General features: G+C 41.6%; 2 protein-coding genes across 5 annotated transcripts in view; both read right to left on the bottom strand.

Annotated features, from left to right (window-relative positions):
* Window positions 1-172: 172 nt before the first annotated feature.
* Window positions 173-18,369, bottom strand: LOC109520765 (aminopeptidase N-like). Of its 3 annotated transcripts, XM_019878234.1 has the most exons (24): window positions 18,185-18,363; window positions 17,913-18,058; window positions 17,444-17,541; window positions 17,119-17,235; window positions 16,619-16,805; window positions 16,383-16,525; window positions 15,521-15,657; window positions 15,113-15,239; window positions 14,726-14,880; window positions 14,518-14,631; window positions 14,118-14,261; window positions 8,509-8,574; window positions 8,298-8,363; window positions 6,998-7,170; window positions 6,824-6,903; window positions 3,959-4,089; window positions 3,784-3,839; window positions 3,321-3,468; window positions 3,112-3,203; window positions 2,236-2,346; window positions 1,997-2,164; window positions 1,766-1,906; window positions 572-653; window positions 173-499 (listed from the first exon to the last, which is right to left on the bottom strand). In XM_019878234.1, the coding sequence occupies exons 2-24, from the start codon at window positions 18,053-18,055 to the stop codon at window positions 344-346; spliced, it is 2,835 nt and encodes a 944-aa protein (XP_019733793.1). In that variant the 5' UTR covers window positions 18,056-18,058; window positions 18,185-18,363; the 3' UTR covers window positions 173-343. The 3 variants fall into 3 exon arrangements, with proteins under 3 accessions (XP_019733793.1, XP_019733794.1, XP_019733795.1); XM_019878235.1 differs by lacking the exon at window positions 14,118-14,261; XM_019878236.1 differs by lacking the exons at window positions 173-499; window positions 572-653; window positions 1,766-1,906 and having other exon boundaries at window positions 2,074-2,164; window positions 2,234-2,346; window positions 18,185-18,369.
* A 1,503-nt stretch (window positions 18,370-19,872) lies between these two features.
* LOC109520763 (aminopeptidase N-like) overlaps window positions 19,873-21,783 on the bottom strand; it is a 21,009-nt gene continuing 19,098 nt past the window's right edge. For both annotated transcript variants that reach the window (XM_019878233.1, XM_019878232.1), the window contains exons 20-21: window positions 21,272-21,353; window positions 19,873-20,532 (exon numbers count right to left, since the gene is read on the bottom strand). In XM_019878233.1, the coding sequence (XP_019733792.1) occupies window positions 20,374-20,532; window positions 21,272-21,353 (241 nt within the window). In that variant the 3' untranslated portion in view covers window positions 19,873-20,373. The remainder of the gene's footprint in view (window positions 20,533-21,271; window positions 21,354-21,783) is intronic.

Here is a 21,783-nt window from a genome sequence, read left to right as displayed (position 1 = left end):
ATCAATCTATATATATTTTTTGTGTGTGTGTGTGTGTGTGTGTGTGTGTGTGTGTGTGTGTGTGTGTGTGTGTGTGTAAATATATAAAATATATATATATATATTTACACACACACACACACACACACCAAGCACAACTGACACTACCTACATGCCACTGGTCACAATAATGGTGGAAAAAATATTGTTCAATTATTTATTTTGGTCATTTAAACAAAGGCGTACACTTTTTATATTGACTATATGTTACCTTGTAATATTCCATCCCAGACTTTAATTTCCCTCCTCAGCCCCAGAAGTATTTTTTTAACAAGCAAGTGACGAACATTTACTTTCTGATACTTCACTGGTCTGTCTGGCTGGTGAACCAGTCTAAGATCTCCTGTTTGTTCTGCTGTAGCCATTTGATATTGGCTCTTGTCCTCTCCAGGGCCTGTTCCACTGCCAGAGTTGCTGAACCAAAGCCAGTAGCATGGTGCTCGCTCACAAAATCCTCCAGCTACCAGAAGAGGCATGAAAAATATTTCAGACACATCCATAAAACACATAACTATTCTTAACATTGACAGACCTGTTGTAAGTGGGCAGGTGTGGAAAACCTTGCTGTGACTTCATCAATTATCGAGGCAAAATTGAAGGAGCCCATACCATATCTAGAAAGAAGAACATGTTAACCAGGAACAGTTTCCACTTTATTCCACTAATCATGGTCATGAGCGTTCTCAGGCCAGCTGCAAGAAATATTCCCTTGAGCAGGGGCGGCCAACCAGTCAGAGACTAAGAGCCAATTTTTTTACTGTGTTACTGAAAAGAGCCACATCACACACACACACACACACACACACACACACACACACACACACACACACACACACACACACAAGCTGCAGTGGTTACTTACTACTTGGGTCAGCTTGCTACGTATTTGACCGAAGATCGACTTTTGAAGCGACGAACCTCCCGCGACCGACCCGACATGAACGGAATCAAAACACACAGACACGCAAAGTTTTTTTCGCACGTATTTTCTGCTCCCAACGTTCGCGCTCGACCAGTCCGCTGGCTCCGGGTCGATCGCGATTAACGTATTGGACACCCCTGCCTTAAAATCGGAGGTAATTCGCTGACTATCTTAGCGTCTAGCGCTGAGCACCGTTGTTTGCGCATGAGCAGTGATTCAGTTGTCATCTGATTGGTTGCCTTGTATGTCAATCATAAGCGCTAAGGCTTGTGTGCGGGCAGCCTGGGATCAGTTCCCACTCAGTGACGGTGTGAATGCGGGTGTGAATGGTCGTTTGTCTTTGTATGTGCCCTGTGACTGACCGGCGACCAGTTCAGGGTGTAGTCTGCTTTCCGCCCTAATTCAGCTGGGATAAGCTCCAGCAACTCCCCATGGCCCTGTTAAGGATAAGCAGTGTTGAAAATGGATGAATGGATGGATGAATTGAATACGTTCATTCAATAAAAAAAAAAAAAGCTTTTGAATTAAATTTTGAACTTGTTCCCCAACACTGTTTGTTCCTGATTCATTTTACCATTGCTCTGTTGAAGTTGTATGGCACAAATAAATATGAAATTACAAAACGGGAAACTAAAATGACCTGTCCAAATGTAACGTTAAACCAGAAACCAGATGACGAACAAAAGACAAATCGAAATCAAATTCAGTCATAAAAGAATAATGCAAAAGAAAATAAGACAAATTTCACACCCATTCGTTCCTATCCATTTACCACAGAATTATGCATAATTGTAGAATACTTACTGAGTGAACATGTAGTCCCATTGTAGCCTAACAAAGTTCCATGCTAATTCCTGACCCAAACTGTTGCTGGCCACAGCCCCAATTACGAAAGCGGCGTCCTGCCTGCGTATCATAGATGGCTCTAAGGTGTACGAGAGATACCTGTGAAATCAGGGATGACAGCTATTGAAGACAGATAGATTCCAATTCAGATCATTATATTCAAAGCGTGAATGAGTGGAATGCGCTCACCTCTTCAGCAATTGTGTGTTGCCGGTACAGGCAAGGGCAGACATGAGCTGATTTGCCTCGCTGGCGACAGACGTGTTCTTGAACTGGGCCCAGCCAAACTCCCACTCTTCCTTGTTACCAGACGCTATGGCGCTGCAGTATACTGCATCCCGCAGGTGTGGATGGATTCTGTCAAGAGAAATACACGATGGTCATATGTTCCAAAAAAATGGAATATCATGTATCACACACATACACACAAGTTATGGTGAGGGTTGTCCATCCATTGCTTGAACCAGGTGCTGGTCAACTTTTGGCAATGTGTTATTCCAGTCCTGCAGGCCATTTGGATGGCATTCACCTGATTGTACCTGCAGCACATAAACAGTATGGCCATTAGCGTGATCTGTCATTGGTCCATTTATTGTGTGTGCCTTGGAATACCCTCTGTCCATCCTCCCTGAGGGTGGCTTGGATTGCAATAGTTTTTAAAGTTATTTCTGAAAAATCATTCAGTGTTATCTCCTCATCACATCACCATGACTACTGCTGTCTGAAACACTGTCATTTCAAAGCCAAAAGGTCAGCAGAGTGGCACTGAATTTTTGGGGGGGATACATAGATTAGCGTCAGCTAATGCAAGACTAGTGAATTCTGTTAAGCAGCATATATTTGATTTTGATTTGACAAAAGCATGGCACATACTGTACATGTTTGGAAGAATTCTGGGAACGGTTTTGAACTGTGAGAAAATGTATAGTATCTTTCCTTAAATGAACATCATTTTACACGGTTCGCCTCTAAGAACCACTGAATGATATCGATCAAGCAAGCGACACGTATCACTAATGCACATTGGATTTTTACTTTTAAGCTCTTGAACAGTTGACACACGCTGTCTACCTTGATGGCTGAACAATTTCCCGCAACTCACAGCAACCAACAAATGTCAAACATCAACAGTACTGTCAGTGACTCAGCATTGATATGGGCTCACCAAGTACTCCATGCGTACTTAATACATGGTCCAAAAGCCTCAGCACAGTACAACCTAAAAATATCTTGCCATCTTTTGTGTTGTTCTTGAAAGTGCGTTTTCCTGCCACAATACACTCCAATTATCGTGATATACTCACTGGTCTGTGTGTCTCTGTGGAATCTGGATCCAGTCTGATGTCATGTTTTTAAAATACAGGTAAAGAGGGGTGACTAACTTCTTCATGTACTCCTGGAAGTGTTTCAGAGAAGTGAGTGAAGTACATTCTGTAAATGTTGTTTTCCAAAGCTACGAGGTAGAAGAAACATGATGTGTCTCACTTTTGATTAAAATTTACTATTTACATACCTGCATAGGATGATAGACCTCAGTTTGGTCCAACATAAGGGAATAATACTGAAAGTTATTCAAAGCGGTCTGCCAAGGAATGTACTCAGTCTCAGCATATAAATAAGATGTGGTTCTCAGAGCAAGCGAGGCAGAGACGAGCTGAGCTCTGCAAAGTAAACACAAATGCTTCAATGTGACTTGTTTATCGGCTATTTAATTTAAAACCTTGTTGAAAAATAATGAATCTTCTTTGCGGCTTTTTCCCCTATTCAGAGTTGCTGTTTTTGGATGACGTTTTGGCATAATTTTGGTTTCTGTCTTTTGGTTTGCTGGGAAAAAGTGAATGTTATGCTTAATTTTCATTGGTAAACTGAATAGAAGTAAAGGAAATAGTCCACTTAGTGTTGTCATGTGTAACAACAAATTACCTGTAACAGGTTGAAATGGAGAAGAAAATCATAGACACACTTGAATGTTCTACCTGGCCAGATTGAAGGCATCATCCACAAGCTGGGCTCTGTTTGTTAGCGGTATAACCTGTGCAAGACATTTTAATGTTCGCATATACAACATGATAGCAATTCTATTTATTCCACGAAAAAGTAAGACAGAACCACATAATAATGGCTAAGTATTGAAATCAGAGTATACTGTACCTGATGATCTCTGATAAGCTGAGCCAGAAGTCTTTCCCAGTTTCCTGGATCATAATTTACCCGATAATAACCTGTGACGTTGATATTAGCAAGAATCCACAAGCCGCCACTCCTCATCTCCAAGTTTACATCTAAAAGAGGCAAGGCAAGAGAGGATATACAGCACGGTACATGATTTGCCAGCTTTGTCAGAAAAGTTCCAGGTGTGATGTTTAAAAAAAAAAAAAAAAAAAAAAAATCCTTCTTTACAGTTACAAACTAAGAGATTTAATTTCCCCTTCAATGTAGGCCAGGAGGATATACAGCACGGTACATGATTTGCCAGCTTTGTCAGAAAAGTTCCAGGTGTGATGTTAAAAAAAAAAAAAATCCTTTACAGTTACAAATTAAGAGATTTCATTTCCCCTTCAATGTAGACCAGTCAATCAACCAGAGATATGAGGTTTTAGGTTTGAATTTCACTTCCAGACAACTAGTGTCGCTTAGGCCAAACAAAAAAGATAGTGTGTTTCCGGTAACATGAAATTTCAGCGTAGGGTCGGCAGGTCGGACAAAGTTTTTTTTCTAAATCTTTTTTTTTTCCATCAAAAATTAAAACAAAATAAACATAAAACATAAAACAAGGAGAGGTCCCCGCCGCCGGCCGCGGCCCGGCCTGGACTAGAGTTGCGTAGACTAGGCGGACGGTGCGTCGACGAGTGCGCGGAGGCGCGGGGTGGGCGGTCGGGGAACGCCGACGGGCGCCTGACCGGGGGTGGGGGAGATGGGCGGGACTGGCCGGCCGCGCGACGCGCACCGACCAACCCTGCGCCCGACACCGTCCCCTACCCCCGCAACGCCCCAGCCGCCATCCCAAAAATGTTTTCGATACATCAATGGATGCTATTTTCTTAACATTACGGTGCAAGCATGCGACTGTAACACAGAAAACGCGGTTTAAACTGTCGCCGGAGATCGCGGCCATTGCCATGATTCAATGTTGTTGACAGACGACAGGGCAAACGACGCAAGCGCTCAACGTCAATATTGCGAGTTTGCACCTTGTTGACAGACGACAGGGCAAACGACGCAAGCGCTCAACGTCAATATCGCAAGTTTGCACCTATGTAAACCCTCTACACAAAAATGTAGAGGGTTGTTTGAAAAAAATGCCGACCGTAAAGTTTTTTTTTCTCCGCCTTATCACAATAAACCTGTACTTTCTTCCTTTCGTTTTAACAAAACGTCATATAGGTTATTGAACACTCTAAATTGACTGGTAGGATTCCATGTAGACAAGCACACATGCACGCAAGGTAAAATCTGACTTCAAACCATTGTCATTTTCATCCCTGGGCAAGTCTAGGTTACCATGTTTGGGAATTTGGAAGACCGTGCTGCGTCATGTTGGGCATGCTAGCGGATTATTATTGTTCTCATCATCTTTGTTTAATAAAACAACCCCCCTGGGTCGCAGTACAGGTATGCGTGGGAGACAAGCACACAAACGATCTATGTGGAAGGCAGCCTCCAAGTGGTGATTTGTGATGCACTGACCCAACATGACATCATCCACCCATGAAGGTAGGATTGTAATTTTTGATAAGCATACTTTGTGCTTCAATCTTCTGCAAAGACTTTAGCGTGTCTGTTTCCATTCATCCATTATCCAAGCCACTTATCCTCATGAGGGTTCCAAGCATACTAGAGCCTATCGCAGCAGTCTTCGGGCAGGTGGAGGGGTACACCCTGAAATAGTTGACAGCCAATTGCAGGGCACACACATACAAACTTTTGCGGTACGAATCATACCTAGGAACAATTTAGAGCATTCCATTAACCTTCCATGCATGTTTTTGGAATGTGGGAGGAAACTGGAGAAACCGCACGCAGGCATGGGGAGAACATCCAAAGCCTACACAGGAAAGTGGGAGTCCGGAATAGAATCCGAGATCACGATAATGTGAGGCGGAAATGCTACCCAATCGTTCACCATGCCACTCGTTTCCATCCATCCATCCATTTTCTAATGAGAACGCAACAGCTTTAGTAGGGGAGCCGAGACTTTCCTCTCCCCAGCCACTTCTTCCAACTCTTCCCAAAGGCTCCTTTGTCCTTCCCAGGCCAGCCAGGAGACAATAGTCTCTCCAGCATCTCCTGGGTCATCCCCCGGGCCTCCTGCCGGTGGGACGTGCCTGAAACACCTCACCAGGAAGGCATCTTGGAGGCATCCTACCCAGATGCCTGAGCCACCTCATCTGAGTCCGTCCCGGATGACTGGCCTTTTCACCCTCATCTCGAAGGGAGAGCCGGGACTGCAGAGGTAACTTTTCAGCCGCTAATATCCGGGATCTCCTTCTTTCAGTCATGACCGACAGCGTGTGACCATAGAGGTGATGATAGGAACATTGATTGACTAGTAAATCGAAAGCTTCGTCTTTCGGCTCAGCCTCCACTTACTGCCGGCAATGCAAACAATGGTATGGTCCAGTGAGTAGGCTGTGTGTTCATCGCCACAATGGCGCGAATGCCATTTTGTACCTACACCCATGTACATGGGTATAGGTATGTATATATAACAACAGAAAGAAAACTCCACCCTTGCCCACACACATTGTGCTAGACTTGTTCTGGGCACAAAAATAGTGTGAATTAGTGTGACTGGTTCTTTGTCTCTATGAGTGAGCGGTCCAGGCCTTACCCAGCCTCTCGCCATAAGTCAGCCGCCCAATGAGAACAAGGGCTACAGAGAATGGATGGAAGAATTATGGTTGTGTTCTATGAAGTGAAGTCAAGTGTTATGTAACAAGAGCATGTCATCAACCCTATAAGCCCCTGTTTGTGCATTTTTAATATATATTATAAATTAGTCCTTTTGTTCAATACCTGTTTTTTTCATCAGCCACCAGACAGGTCTTTGGACTTCGCCAGACTTCATCCATTGAATTGGAATCAGCCACTCGTAGCTGTCGAATTCATGATGAAAGCAAATTGGATAGCATAAAATAATTTGCATCAAATACTCTTTGTAAAATTTCATTTATTAAAAAGAATGCATACTTATATGGTGATTCCACTGAGACTTTGGACTCAGCATCCAGCAAAAAATGCTTCTGAGTCACTTTTCCCGTGGCAGTATCTATAATAACGACAGGGAAGCCCATCTGGAGCACCCAACGATTCATGATGTCATGAACTCGATGAGGAAGATACAGATTGTTGGCTTCCACAGCCTGTTGAGAAAGGCTGCATTAAGGTTATACTATTTTAGCGCACGTGCGATAGAGGGCAAAAACCAGCACACCCTGATTTTCATACAGGCACAAGGCTCCAATCTGGCAGACCGGTCTACGCCAAGCTGGACTTCTGGCCCTAACAAAGTGTGCCTTTGGACGAAGGCCCGGTGGCAAAAAGTCAGCCTACTTGCTCGTACCATGTTGAAATCCTACTACAGGCAGTCTAACGCAACTTTGGTGAATTTGACTGGGGCACAGGCAGGCAGTTTCTGGGCTCTGCGAACATGAGTGGTGGATGTCACATGTATTTTAATCATAAAAATGTGATCAGCGGGCATCAAACCCTGTCAATCAGTGGTTCCCAACCTCTGCTGCCTTATGTACACTTTTGTCAGGCCATGAGTACTCCATCCTTCAGAAAGTAGAACGCAACACAATACTTAACAAGAATATTATTCAGGCCCACCAAAGCAGCTTTACTTTTTTTATTCATCAGCGTGGCTGAGCTACACATTATTGTCTCCCCATGGAAACAAGCTGTAGCGCACCCATAACATTTTATTGATCGGCTTATGGAAGGACTATTTAAATATCATCGTGGAAATAAATTACGTTTCCCTGTACCCCCTGTAATGTGCTCGCATATCCCTATGAAATACTGCTCAAAACCATTGTACGAACCATTGTTGATCGAGCAAACTATTATTGATATTCTCATTAAAATAAAATGGGCTTAACTGGAGCTACACAGAGACAACCATTCCTGTCTGACACACAAACATGCCACGCCGGATTTACGTCGGGCATGAAACCAGAGCCCTAAGTATTTATCAGACTTTTTAAGAATCAGTTCTCCATCAATATATTTGTTTGCATTCACCTCGTCATATGATAGAGTTACAGGTGCTTTAACAAAGTCACACATTAAAAGTTTTGTAATTGTGTGTGTAATTTTTCATGCATTTCACACTATTTCTAATACAATCCATACATTCACTTGTGCGTGTTGACATCAACTTTTAGTTGAAGACCTGAGATTTGAATGATATTTTCATCTCCGGTGACGAATAAGCAGCAGCAGATTTAATCAAATCTCTGTAATAAAATGAATGTAAACTCATTACCGTTTGTAAATTGTCCCAGAGGTCATTTCCTATTGTGTTACTGTAGGCAAAGTGGTTCAAATATTTCTGGAAAAAAAGGACAAGCAGATGATGCTGCATTAGATTTGCAATTAGTTTGTGGGTTGTGGACAATATTGCTAATTATGATTTATCAATAAAATTGTTGAAGCAAAACGAATGAATAAAAAAGTGTTTCAACAAGACTGCATACATTGAGTCCTTGGACAAAGACAGGCTCTGACAGGAAACCAGACAACATTCTCAAAACTGCTGCACCCTGAGGGACCAGAAAGCAACAGCAAAAATCATTAACACAATACAGTTTCCGATCAAGTGATTATGCAAATGATATTGTGCTCACATGTTCCTACAAAGTAAATAGTCAATGAAAATGGCAGTCATCCATTAACCTACTGTTCACGTGATCACGCATTACATTATGGTTCAGATGTTTTTGAACAAAGTTCCCAATGATAACAGTCTAATACATATAATAAAATAAAAGGCACTGCTCCAAAATATCATGTTCAACAGCCTGTTCCCAACATCGTCAAGATCAGTGGTGCCCAAACTTTTATGACCGAAGATCTACTTTTCGATCAACCAACCTCCCGCGATCGACCCGTTACCGCGCACGCGCGCATAAGTACGCACTTTACACACGCGTGCCAAGAAGAGCACCAGCGTGACGCGGAAGCATGCGACGCACTTTTGCAGCCTCTTAACTATTGTAGCTCACGCGTACCGTTTTAAAATGCTTCTCTCGGCCTTCCAGATTCCCATTCTTTGCCCGTACCCTCGGTGAATTGTACATGAAACAAACTCTGACTGAGAATACTGATCATGACAAAAGATATAGCGCAACAGCTCTGATCACAACCTGCCATTGCAGACTGCTGAGTGCTAACAACTTTCGGTGACGCAAGTCACGCCTCACCGTAGATGACCTGCTTTATTATATTTTATTTTTACAATACTTTTTGTGAAAGTGAGACTGATAGGATGATTAGGGTGCAGTGTGTATTAAAATAAAAAATATATTACTAATGTAGGAGACTGGACTGTCTCAGAATTGTTTGTTATTTATTCCTTTGTTGTGTGTTCACCCCCGCGCCCCAGAATTTATTTTGTGATTTCTTAGCTTGATTTTCTGTGGATTATTTTCGATTTTCTTTGTGTCATTGAAGAAAATCGTTAATTTATGTTTTTCAGAGGAGGTCCTTGAACGCCTCTCGAGTCGAATGACAAAAGAGAAGGCATGGAGACGGAGAAAGACGTGCCTGTATTTATTGAGACTGTGAAAAGCATTTCCGGTAATAAAGTATACGTTTTAAAAACCAACACCACTGCTCTCCTTTTTCGGAGCTGCAACACTAACATGCAGAGACACACAAATGTTTTTTTGTTTTTCTTCTACACCACTTGCGATCAACTTGGGACCAGTCCGCGATCGACGTATTAGGTACGTACCCCTGGTCTAGATTGTAAAGAAAGAGTTATTTGTAAAATTTTCAGCTTGAGGAGCTCATATCAAACTAAAAACGTATTTCCAGTAAACATCTTAACAGGTCATGTTACAATTTAACAGAAGACCCCTTATTTCATAACAAATTTACAATTCTTGCATCCTTTAAAATTTGGGGCACCAAGTCCCAGCAAGGGTGCAAGGTCGCAAGAAGGTAATGGAGTCATGTGTTGGGCCAGAATCATGGGGAAGACAGCCGATTGGCTCTTGAAAAGTCCCTGCCTTCAATGTGTGAAAAAGACCTGGTCTGAACACAAAAGGGAGAAAACCTAAAAGTTTCCTAAATTCAACCCTGTCTCTGAAAAATGGGTTTGGCTCAGTTCAAATCAGCAGATTTGGGACCAGATGTATTCTCGGGGGTTTGAGAGAGAGAGAGAGAGAGAGAGAGAGAGAGAGAGAGAGAGAGAGAGAGAGAGAGAGAGAGAGAGAGAGAGAGTTTGTGAAAAAAGTGGTCATATATTAAAACATAACGTGACCAGTTCAGATATCTTTCCTCCAAATTGTAAATTGAACAAATCCCAATTTTCAGTTCTTGACAATCGATCAAATGTTTTGAAACTCAGTTGTGCATAGTTTGAAACAATTCATTTCAGATATATTTTTTTGAGGGGAAAAAAATACTGTTATCGTTGGGAGTTTTCCTCAAAAACATTAGATTAATACTCTGGTGGTCTATGACTTGAAAATTATTTTGACTGTCATTTGCATCGAAGACTATATCAGAAAAGCTGGAATAAAACATCATTTGCACAATCAATGGAACAGGGTATAATAGCAGTCAGGCAACACAAAACTCCCTCAGAGAAAATATTGGTGTAAAGCACAATATATGTAAATTGTGTATGTTGTTTATTTTTACGATTTGGCAGTGGGCGGCTGTGTCTCATTTGCTAAAACACAGAAATGGATAGTTCCCCTGTGTGAATCCTCCTGTGCATTCTGTCTATAATTTGTGATGTTGCCACATTGTGGAACTGCAATTAAAATATTGAATTGCCTCAAAACCAGGGACTGAGTCTCAGCCACTTATGAAATCTTGAGGCAAAACCCCACACACCGCATTAGTGTGAGGTGGAGTTCCGCCGTATCGCTTAGGGTGTGGCGGCCCTGTCATTCACAGACAGTGAAAAAGCATTCGTCGTTTAATCCATCGATGGGCACTTAACACTATTTTGCCGTTCCATCTTCAGTCCACAACCTGGGCGTCCTTCCGTTATTTTCCCCCTGTCCTTATTCATAAAATAATGGTACATCAACCCTGTCCGTCATTGTCCTTTTAAAGCGCCTCTGTTCTTACCCCCCCCCCCCCACACACACACACACAAAAAAATCCCCATTTGAGTCATGACTATTTTAATACCGGCAGTTAAAAAAAAAAAAAAAAAAAGCGGACAACAGGCTAGCACTCAATTGTGAAACAGTATGGATCACTTTACTCACAAAAACGATAAATTATGAACAGCGTGAACAACTTGACATGCAAAAAAATATTTGATTCCTTTTTTTTCTCCATGTTCAGCCCCCTGCTGCTTCTCCTCCTCAAAGTAAGGTAGATGGAGTACCCAAATAGGGACATGTTCCCCTTCACTCAAGCTTTTCAAAGCTGGTACTGGCCAGGGCAGTCCTCTTTGGCCGGAGGACTGCCCTGGAAAAAAAAATCTCCAGTGTTGCAATGAATAAATAAGTCCACCCACGCCTCACTGTGGTCTGCCAGCGCGTTCTAATGCAGTACGTGCGGTTGGGTGACCAGTGGTGCGTTTGAAGCGTTCCCAGGCAATTTTTGTCCTGAGCCCATTTCACCTGAGTAGGTTGAAGAGAACTTTTTGGCTGCCTCGCGTCGTTGAAAATGTACCGTATTGGCCCGAATATAAGACGGCCCTGATGATAAGACGACCCCCTCTTTTTCAAGACTCAAGTTTGAAAAAAGACTTTTTGAACACCAAATTAATTTTTGTACAGAAAATAATTCTAACAATATATTTGAGAGGAAAAAAACTGTTATTTTGCCTCATTCGAATCTTAATATCGGAACATTTAAATATGTAAACTAAAGTGAAATCCCATTCATAAATGAATGGCTTCTGGTTTTTGAAATGTAAATTATATCATAACTACTCCTCAGCTGCCGGTTAACCTGGCCGATCTTTGACCCACTTTTCTCTAGATTGTCACTACGTTTCTCCATTTTCTGTTATCTCTTCTATTATTTTCTTCTCTTTTCTTTCTTACCGTTATTTTTTATTTGTCTTCTTCGTGCTACTGCTATTTTTATTTTTATTCTTCGTGACAGGGGTTCACTTTGGCCTGGGGAGTCAAGTTCAGCATTCACTTCAATGATATCTGGCGCCATCTAGCGTCGTGAATGGGAATAATGTCTAGACCCCGAATATAAGACGACCCCCACTTTTTCAGTGTTATTTCAATGCAAAAAACACCGGCTCATATTTGAGCCAATACGGTACGTACATGCGCATGAATAATTAGATGGAGCCGAAAAAAACCCCAACATACACGCACATATGGTGTGGGAGGGGACGGAGAGGCCTACAACACAGCCAGCTTTCTTCACCGGCTCGATTGAATTGTTTACAACTGTTTAAGTGTCAAGATAGCATTTAGCTGTGAACACAACCACCGTCGGTCAACCAGACTCACAGGAGATGTGTAAACTTTTTTGGACGGAGGACGAGTACACTCCTCGTCTTGTCCACTTGAAGCAAACACGGTGAACACGCACGAGACAAGCGGCGCGTCGTGATATTTCAAATTCAGTCCACTCTGAAGTAGTGGTGGATGACACACGCAAAACAGGCTGGGCGTGTTTCTGTCAGTCGTTTATGAAACGGGAATCTGTTGGTACTTGACCCGGTTAGGGACGATTATGGGGATGGATGAAAATCCACTACCATCCTTGCTTTGTCCGTCGTTTAAAAAAACTTCACATCCTCCGTCCCCGAAATGGGCGTCCATCTGGGACAGATGGTCGGACCCTTCCGTCCCAGTGACGGAATGCCCACCTGTGGTTTAATCACCACTTGCAAAGCATGAGAAACGTCTAAAGCAGGGGTGTCAAACATACGGCCCGCGGGCCGGATCCGGCCCGCAAAGGAGTTTAATCCGGCCCGCGAGATGATTATGTAAAGCAGGGGTGTCAAACATACGGCCCGCGGGCCGGAACCGGCCCGCAAGTAGGTTCAATCAGGCCCGCAGGATAATGTAAAAGTGAAAAAAATGCATTAAAGACACAGAATTAATATTTTTAATCAGGTGCAATTCATTGAGTATCCGCAAGGGGACACTGTTTTGATCAGAGAAGAAGACAACAGCAGCCTCAGTCTGTCACTGAGACAGACCCATGACAGCAGACGCTATCAATAGCACTCTCACATTTACACATTTAATAGCACTCTCCTTAGTTTGTAAGGTGTAGGCAGGGATTACATTTAGATTTTATATGCATGTGTAAATGCTTTAAAACTTGCTTTCTTTATGAATCTTGTTTAATCTTAAAGTGCATTACTATATTTTTCAATACCAATTACTTGTTAAAGTTTGTACAATCAGTGGGATCAGTTGCAATGCATATATGTGAATGATAAAAGTAAATTGCACATTTGTCGAAGGAAATGTAAGGTGCTTCATGAAATGTTTTGTAAAAGATATGTTCATTAAATTTCAACATTTTCCTAATGTTCTTGTGCTTCTTTATACCAAAACAAAGGAAAGACATATTGTTTTGGTTATTTATAGCAAAGTATTGTATCATTTTAATGGTCCGGCCCACTTGACATCTACCGAGGCCATATGTGGCCCACCATGTGAAATGAGTTTGACACCCCTGGTCTAAAGCAAGAGACTGAAAAAATGTTAAAGTCCACATCTGGCCAGGAAAAGCAAAATGTTCTGAGAATAATGTGAAACTAAAGTCAATAAAAGTTATATTCAGAGAAATTAATGATACCGTATTCTTATTTTAGCAACTGAAGCTGACCGAGACAAGGCTCCGGTGCCACCACACATTGCCATCGTCACACCCTGAGGGCAGACAACCGGGAAGGGCCAGAGGCAATTATGAAAGAGACGAGCCCCATGTGTTGCATGCACCTGACCGGGGACATTCTCCCCCGATCAGACTTCCACCAGACAACCTGACTGCACCGCAGCCATTGCAGCGGTGTACGGCCCAGCCTCATTACCATTCCCAAGAAATGATAAATAATCGGTCCCCGACCCACATGGAAACCAGTGTGTGTGGATGTGGTTGGGTGTTTGAGTTATGCATGCATGTGTTAAACCTTGCTGTATGAGATGGTATCAAACTGCTGACTGATCTGCTCAGGCAGTAAAATACTGTCTTCATTCGAAGACAAAGGATGAGAGGAGGTCAAGGCATCGACTGCAAATGCTCTGTGGGTTTTTTGGAGCACAAACTGATCTTTCTAGAACAAAGAAACAGTGATATCTTGAGTCAGTTTCTGGAGATTTACGTATGTAGGCAAACAAAACAAAACAAAACTGTCTGCACACCACTCCAAAGAGTAACATTAGCATCATTGGACAAGTGGGACTGGAACATCTTGAACAACCATCAGAAGAAAAAAATTTGAAAACGTATTGCCAAGAAAAGAAGAGAAACTGCTTAGCTGCATATATGGAGAAATATTGAAAATATAAAGAACGAAATGAGGTCCTCACCATGCCCCAAGTTGGCTGAAAATAGTCAGCTGCCAGATAAGACACATAAGAAGCAAAGCCCTCATTGAGCCACACCTCATTCCACCACCGCAGGGTCACCAGGTTACCAAACCACTGCATGAGAGAATGACATCACGCAGCACCATATTTTGTGAATCACTCAGCTGAAGGACTCCTTTTAAATACGAGAATGAAATCATCAGCAGACCATGTGCGCTAGTTCATGAGCGATGATGGTGGCTGTGCTCTGTTTATTTCGACTGGAGGAGGTCAAGGGGCTGTAGAGCAGTTTGTTTTCTCTGTATGTCACCAAACCCCAATTCTCCATCGCCCCATAATAGAAGTCTGGCAGAGCGATTTGATCTATGAGATGAGAGAACAGGAGAAAAAGTATTGATTGGACGGCCTTTAGAGGCAGCCTCGAACGTTTTCACAAACAAAGCACAGACAAGCATGTATCAAAGAGCATTTTGCTGTTGTGTTTGAGAATCACTGGCAGTTGAACAACCTTCCACAATTGAGTCACTCCAGAATTATTTTTCTTGAATATGAGTGTAAATATCAGGGGGAAATCGTAATTATGAATGAGGCCCACCCAACTTCCTGAGAGGATAGGAGATGTTGGAATAGAATTGAAGAAATTCCAATACGGGTCTCGTCACACTACGCGCATAGCTTCCTTGTCCTTGCTCCAGGGCCTTCTTCCGAGCCCAGATGCGTAACTGAAAACACACATGTTTTGATTGCACATCATCAGTTCTTAATGTAAGTTTTCAAAAGAGAAGAAAATAACACAAGTACTTTGACATTCACATTTTAAGTGTGTGGAATTATACAGCAATTCGAGTCAGCATGTACAATGTGATTACAATGTGATTAAAATGGGCATGTATATCTCTATATTAATATGAGGGTCTCAAGCCTGGTGACACAAATGCTAAGCGTATTTGTAGGAGAACGTATTACAATATACAAAAATAAATTGCCACAAATCAAATATTACCAAGATGTCGCCTTGTGTATCAGTGAGGTGTGTGTAGTCTGAAATCACAATGGCCAACAGATATGTTGACATTTTCTTAGTTGGCTCAAATGTGGTCCTTGTCACAGCGATGCCATCAATAGTTGTGTTGACTGCATCTGAAAAAAACGCAAACACAAATGATTGTTCCACAAATATTGAAAATCAATGGGAGACAAATTCGTTGCAGATGACTGGGAAGGGAGTCAACGTCATCCTAGCAGCCAGTTCTTGTATTTCATCCTCCACCCACGGCATGCAAAAACTATCATACTTAGTTGTGGTGCGCGGTTCCTTGAAATCGCAAAAGTGCATTTTTCTTCATGAAGAAAAATGTTATGCTCCTGGATTATCCATCCATCCATTTTCTGATCTGCTTCTCCTCACAAGGGTCGCAAGGGGTGCTGGGGACTATCCCAGCTGTCTTCGGGCAGTAGGCGGGGGACACCCTGAACTGGTTGCCAGCCAATCGCAGAGCACACATTGACGTACAACCATCCACGGTCAAACTCACACCTAGGGACAATTTCAAGCGTCCCAACAACCTGCCACGCATGTTTTTGGAGTGTGCGAGGAAACCCGGAGAAAACCCACGCAGGCACGGGGAGAACATGCAAACTCCACACAGGAGGGTCGGAGCCAGAACTCCTGAATTATGATGATTTTAATTGACACATCACATTTTTTCCCAACCTTACTCGGTCAATAACATTCGGGGACGTGGTTATACTACAAAGAAAAGATTTGAAGAGAAGATTTCAAATGTTTAAATGTATTCAAGGCTAAAACAAAAGAAGCAGAGGGCCTATCTACAATAGGAATGAATAGTGCAGTTCAAACTGACCTGTTTTATCGCCATTGGACAGGGCTGTAGTTCCAGGAGAGTGGATGAGAGTCATATTGAAAACGGCTTTCATCGCTGGTTCATCAAAACAAGGAAAGGTTTTTCTTGCGTGAGTTGGATGCATTTGAGAGCTAGCGACAATCCTGTGAACAAGTCATCGTCATTCGAAGCGCCTGGAATTACCTCGTGCAAAACTGATATGCAAAGACTGCACTGAAATATACAATACAGCTTACCTTCTGACTCCATCCTCCTCATATTCACTTCTGTAAAGGCCAGCTAAGTCATCAGCCAGCTCTCCAGTGAACTCGGTGTACAGAAGGTATGTCTCTCCTTGAGTTAAAACGCCATTTAGCTGCACCACCAGATACTGTTGCTTTGGCTGCAACCAGGTGGCCGTAATACTTGGAACAAAACCATCGCCTGCATGAAAATACACATCTAAAAGTGAACTACAGTATGCGCGCTTGCATCCAAGCCTGGACTGATCACCAAATGACATTCGGCTTATATCAATGGTTTTCCAGACATGTTTAACTTTGCATAAATGGTAAAAACAATCATGATTAACCCTTTCAGGGACAGCAGTTTACTACAGTGGACAGCTTATCATGTTATCAGGTTACAGAGTGCATGAAAGGGTTATTATAGCGTTTCTTGAGCTGCAAAATAGAACACACGTGGTGTACAGTAATCCCTCTCTGTGAGTATTTGTCGGTGTGTATGTTGAATGCACCTGAAGCAAGAAGCAGAGCAATGTGTTTGTTCTGCAGCAAAGTGTAGTTGAGCCTGTAAGAGTGGATCAGGATCAGATCGGTTTCTGTTGCACACTCAAACGCCATAATAGAAGTACCTAATGGGAGAAAAGAGGATACTATACAGCAAACATTTTCGTGAACTTTGGTCAACAAGATTACAATTTGGGCTTTAAATTTTCAGACAGCGCAGCTCCGTTTTTGCGTAAAAACGAGCATATCCTGATTTTTGCATAGTGCGTATATTGTGCAGAGTGTCCCAGTGTTTCCTATGATACAGTCGTCGGACTGAATGCTGTGACTCACCCGTGAAGAGGTAGAGACCAGAGTCGGGGTCAGGGCTTAGATGAGGCCACAGGGTAATGTTGTAAGAGAGAGGGATCAGTGAAGTGGGGAGTCGGTACCTGAGGGGATAACACACACACACACACACACACACACAGGGATAACACACACACACACACACACACACACACACACACACACACACACACACACACATACAGCTTTAAGGAAAATATAGGCAGTAAGAGGGTTTTTTTCCTCACTCTCATTTTCTAACCTGCTAACCAGTCGACCACTGTGGCGCCCAATATAAAAATTGTCAGTTGGGATATTAGGAGCTTGGTTGATGCTGTCAAACGGTGCAGGGTGTTCTCTCATTTAAAATGTTCAAAACCTGATATTGTTTTTGTTTTTACAGGAACCACATATGAGGATTAAAGACCAAGTCAGATAAAAATGCCCCCGTCAGCATCACTAAACTGTTACGTACCTGTCCCAAGGAGCAGCAACATCATCACCTTCATCACCTCGTGTCAGGGCAATAGTCCAAAGCGTGACAATTGTCGCAACCGAGGCAAGGGTTAAGAGCACACACAGAATACACAACTTGCTGACCCGACGTCTTTTCTCCATCGCCTATAAAACAACACAAACGGGATGTTCAAAGGCCAAAAGGACCAAACCAAAAAAAAAACTATTCCTCCTGATGTTCAGTCCCAATGACATTAACACAAAAGGCTATTATAGCCAAAGCACGCTTACTTTCCAAGGCTTCAACTCCGAAATGACAAACACGAGTGTCAGCACTCCCCAAATTTTACTCCCTTGTTCCTTCTTAATTCGGTTCTCTCACTATTGCAAGACAACGGATGAGGTATTCGGACAGAGAAGTGACATAAGCAGCTGATCACCACTGGCTCGAGGGAGTGATAACAGGAGTTTACAATGTTCTCTTTTTTAATGTCCAGTGCATGTTCCCACGGCTTCATAAAACACAAAGATGTGTTTCCTTCATCGCAATGATCATAACTCAATCTTTCGTCATCCTTATCGTAAACTGGTTTCAAATAAACATGAGCAGTGTTTCAATGTCCAAGATATTAACCTTTGTCGTTTTGGAAACGTTTCCCAAATTCAAACCAATATACGATAGTAATGTAACCCGGATTATGGCATGAGGCAATGGGGAGTAGACATAACAAACTGAAAGATCATAGGTTTCATTCAGAAGTTAAAAAATATAAATACAATTGACTGAAAGAGTGGCGTCGTTAAAATGGTCTTTTATTTAAACAGAACTGAATATTGCCGTGGCCCTAGCGAATCAGGGCACAGAATACTAGTGGGGTGTCAGCAAATGAGAGGTGCCGTTTTTCACCTTCTGGACGTCAAGGGCTTGTTAGACAGTCTATCTCGCTCTCTTTCTGATGGGGCCTGAACGCGAGCAGACGCATTCTACTGCTGTTGTAAAGACGTGTTTCAGGAGAAAGAGAGAAGGGGTACAGTGGTGGTGGCGAGCCAACCAAAAGAATATATATTACATTTGATAAACTGTTTTTTTTTTTTTGACTGATTAGTGTTGGTAATGTTTATAGGGATTTATTTTGTAAGACACGAGTTGACGAGAACATTTTGTGTTTAGTTATTTAATTCAGATTGAAAGAAAACCAAAAAAAAAAACCTCACACCGGCGTTGAGAAAGGTGATCACCAATTATTTTACTTTAAGGAAAGGTCAACTAAGAGGTTGAGACTAAGTTGTATTTATATATTTACTTTTCACTGTGTTTTCTGTGACAATAATTTTGTTGTCATGTATTTACATTTGATATAAAAATTACTTGTTTTTACAACTGTTGTCTTGTTTCTTTGCCCATGCTACCCCCTCAACGTTGACATCATTGGCTCCCGTGAATCGAATCTAGTGTCCCCTTACTGGTCCAAAGAGAAACCCGTTGTCCACACCAGTGTTTTATCATCTCCAACAATTATAAAACATACGTAGGCCTTGTTACAGTAAGGTTGTAACAGCTAAAGTGAAGGAGGATCTAACACTTGGTCTACATTATTACTGTGTATATAATTGGGGGGGTGGGGGGGGGGTTAAATACTAACATTAAATATGCGCATCCAGTGGAAGAGCCCACTTAAATAGTACTATCACATTTAGTATCGTCAAGCATTTTTCATGTTGCACAGTAAATGGCTGTCAAATGACAACTTGAAACTTTGTCCAACGCAACAAAACCTATAATTAAAGTTCCTTCAAATGAGTTGAAAGTTGAGGCAATCTTCAACCGAAGCAAAATCGATTATAAAAAAAAAAAAAAAAACACAAAAAACAATCAACATATACACATAAACTGGTACATTTCTTGGTTCGTTTCACATGAAATATGTACTTATGTACTTATGAAGTATTCAGTATGAAAACAAGTAATCAGCGACAAAATGAATGAACATTGACACATTTATTAAAGAATGTTGATGGAGTCACCTTTGACAAAACCAATAAAGCTTTAGTACATGATAAATGCTAGAAAAATAAATAAGGCAATTACAGTATGCAAATTGTTATTCCAAGCACTTGTCTCAAAATTATTTTTGAGTGACAAAACTTTACAGAAAGTACATTTGTTTGTTTCTTTGTCTGTTAATTCAAACCACGTAATAGAATAATGCAATTCTGAAAATACAAAAATACATGTTTCGCAAAAGTTGTCCTTTCGAATGAAAATGTCGAATTATCTATTGATTCATTTGCCAGAGGAATCTTCCTTTTGACTGGCAAAAAAGTCAAAACAAATCTTTCATTTTTAAGATTATATTTTCAAGGGGAAAAATACAAAAAAATATGCTTACTCTGTCAAGCAGAAAGGATCAACATAAAAAAAAAAAAAAAAGAATTTGTTAAACAAGAGACTTTTTTTTATTCGGTGGCAAGTGAAGGCATCATAACAGTTTAGCTTCAGCTTTGAACCAACTTAGGACACTCTTCTTGTTGTCTGCTATCCACTTCATGTTGGCGATGGTTCTCTCGATGGACTGATCCACAGCCAGGGTCCCAGAGCCAAAACCAACCTCTGCATTATTTGCTTTGAACTGCTTTAGCTGCAATGGCAAAGAAAGTATTCATTATTATTAGAAAAGATGATCATGCGTTTGAAATTATCTTGGGCAAAATAACATTAATTCACAGGACTGCTTGTTTGCCACCGAAAGAGATGAATTAGTGACGGCACGATAAAAATATTTGTAAAATGGTAATAATTATAATCGACTCAATGAATTTATTTTTGCAACGACCAACAGGGATGGTCCCACATCAGCCACACATCTCCGCAGAGCGCCGATAATTGTCAACATCAGCCTTAATCAAATACACCAAAATGTGCCACAAGTTAGACCCACTTTTCCGGAGTGTAAAATCTTGTCTGTTTTTTGTAACCAAATGTGAGAAATGCGCCAGGGGGCCCTAAAATGAAAATGCGCCTGTTTTTCCGCCAAGCGCAACCTACTATCTGTTACTAAGTTCTCAGATGAGTCAGCGGCGAGGCCACCAGAGCGCCCGGAGTGGCGCAACACGAATCCAAACACACTAGACTAGACTTGCGCTGACACAATGATGAATTTACGCCTGCCTTTATGCCGAGCGCGCGGGCGCCGCACGCACGGGCGCCAGACGTGAACATTTGAATATGTGTGTGACACGAACAGAACTCCTTCATCATTATTATTACAGGGTTGATGAGAGATATCAAGTTGTGGCTAAACGTCTCCAGGAAGGAATGGTGACTGACAACTGGTAAAATGACTGCTACAAGTTGTTAGATAATCTAGAAAATTTAACCTGTTTAAGTTCAAAATCACTGGAAAACCGTTTGGTGACTCCATTGATGAGGTTGGAAAAGGAAAAAGATCCACCGCCATACCTATAAGTGAAGAAAGACAAGAACTTAACATGATATTGTTATACCTTTACATTGGCTATCAATCGAGCAGTAATAGTAACAGTACAAGGAAATTGGTGTGTTGTCAGGAATATAGTTAATATTATTTAAGGGGTGGGGGGGGGTCTGAGTTCAAAAAAAAAAAGTACACTTAAAAATGAAGTAATATTAAAAAAAGTGATTTTGTAAAATGTTAACTCATAATTAAATAAACGTACATAAATGTTGTCTTTTCTTGTACTATTTTTTCAGTACAACCCTAAAATAAATGGTTAAAACTCCATTCGGGACATTCAATCATTAATAATCTTTTTTTTTTTTTTTTTTAAGTTCTCCATTTTGACAGCAGGAATCATACTTGTAACACACTCTAACTGAGGGGTGTATATATATATATATATATATATATATA

The sequence above is a fragment of the Hippocampus comes genome, unplaced genomic scaffold (assembly GCF_001891065.2).
Source record: "Hippocampus comes isolate QL1 unplaced genomic scaffold, H_comes_QL1_v1.1 scaffold37, whole genome shotgun sequence".
Lineage (NCBI taxonomy): Eukaryota > Metazoa > Chordata > Actinopteri > Syngnathiformes > Syngnathidae > Hippocampus > Hippocampus comes.
Note: the sequence above shows the minus strand (reverse complement) of the source record. Positions and strands in the feature narration are given on the sequence as shown.

Bases quoted from the DNA above. Each gene is read 5' to 3' on its own strand.
- LOC109520765 (XM_019878234.1), bottom strand. From the start codon at position 18,055: ATGGAGAAAAGACGTCGGGTCAGCAAGTTGTGTATTCTGTGTGTGCTC. The intron at 17,236-17,443 runs GTGAGTCACAGC...TTCTCCCATTAG, and splicing joins TGGTCTCTACCTCTTCACGG to GTACTTCTATTATGGCGTTT. The intron at 16,526-16,618 runs GTAAGCTGTATT...ACTTGTTCACAG, and splicing joins GAGGAGGATGGAGTCAGAAG to GATTGTCGCTAGCTCTCAAA.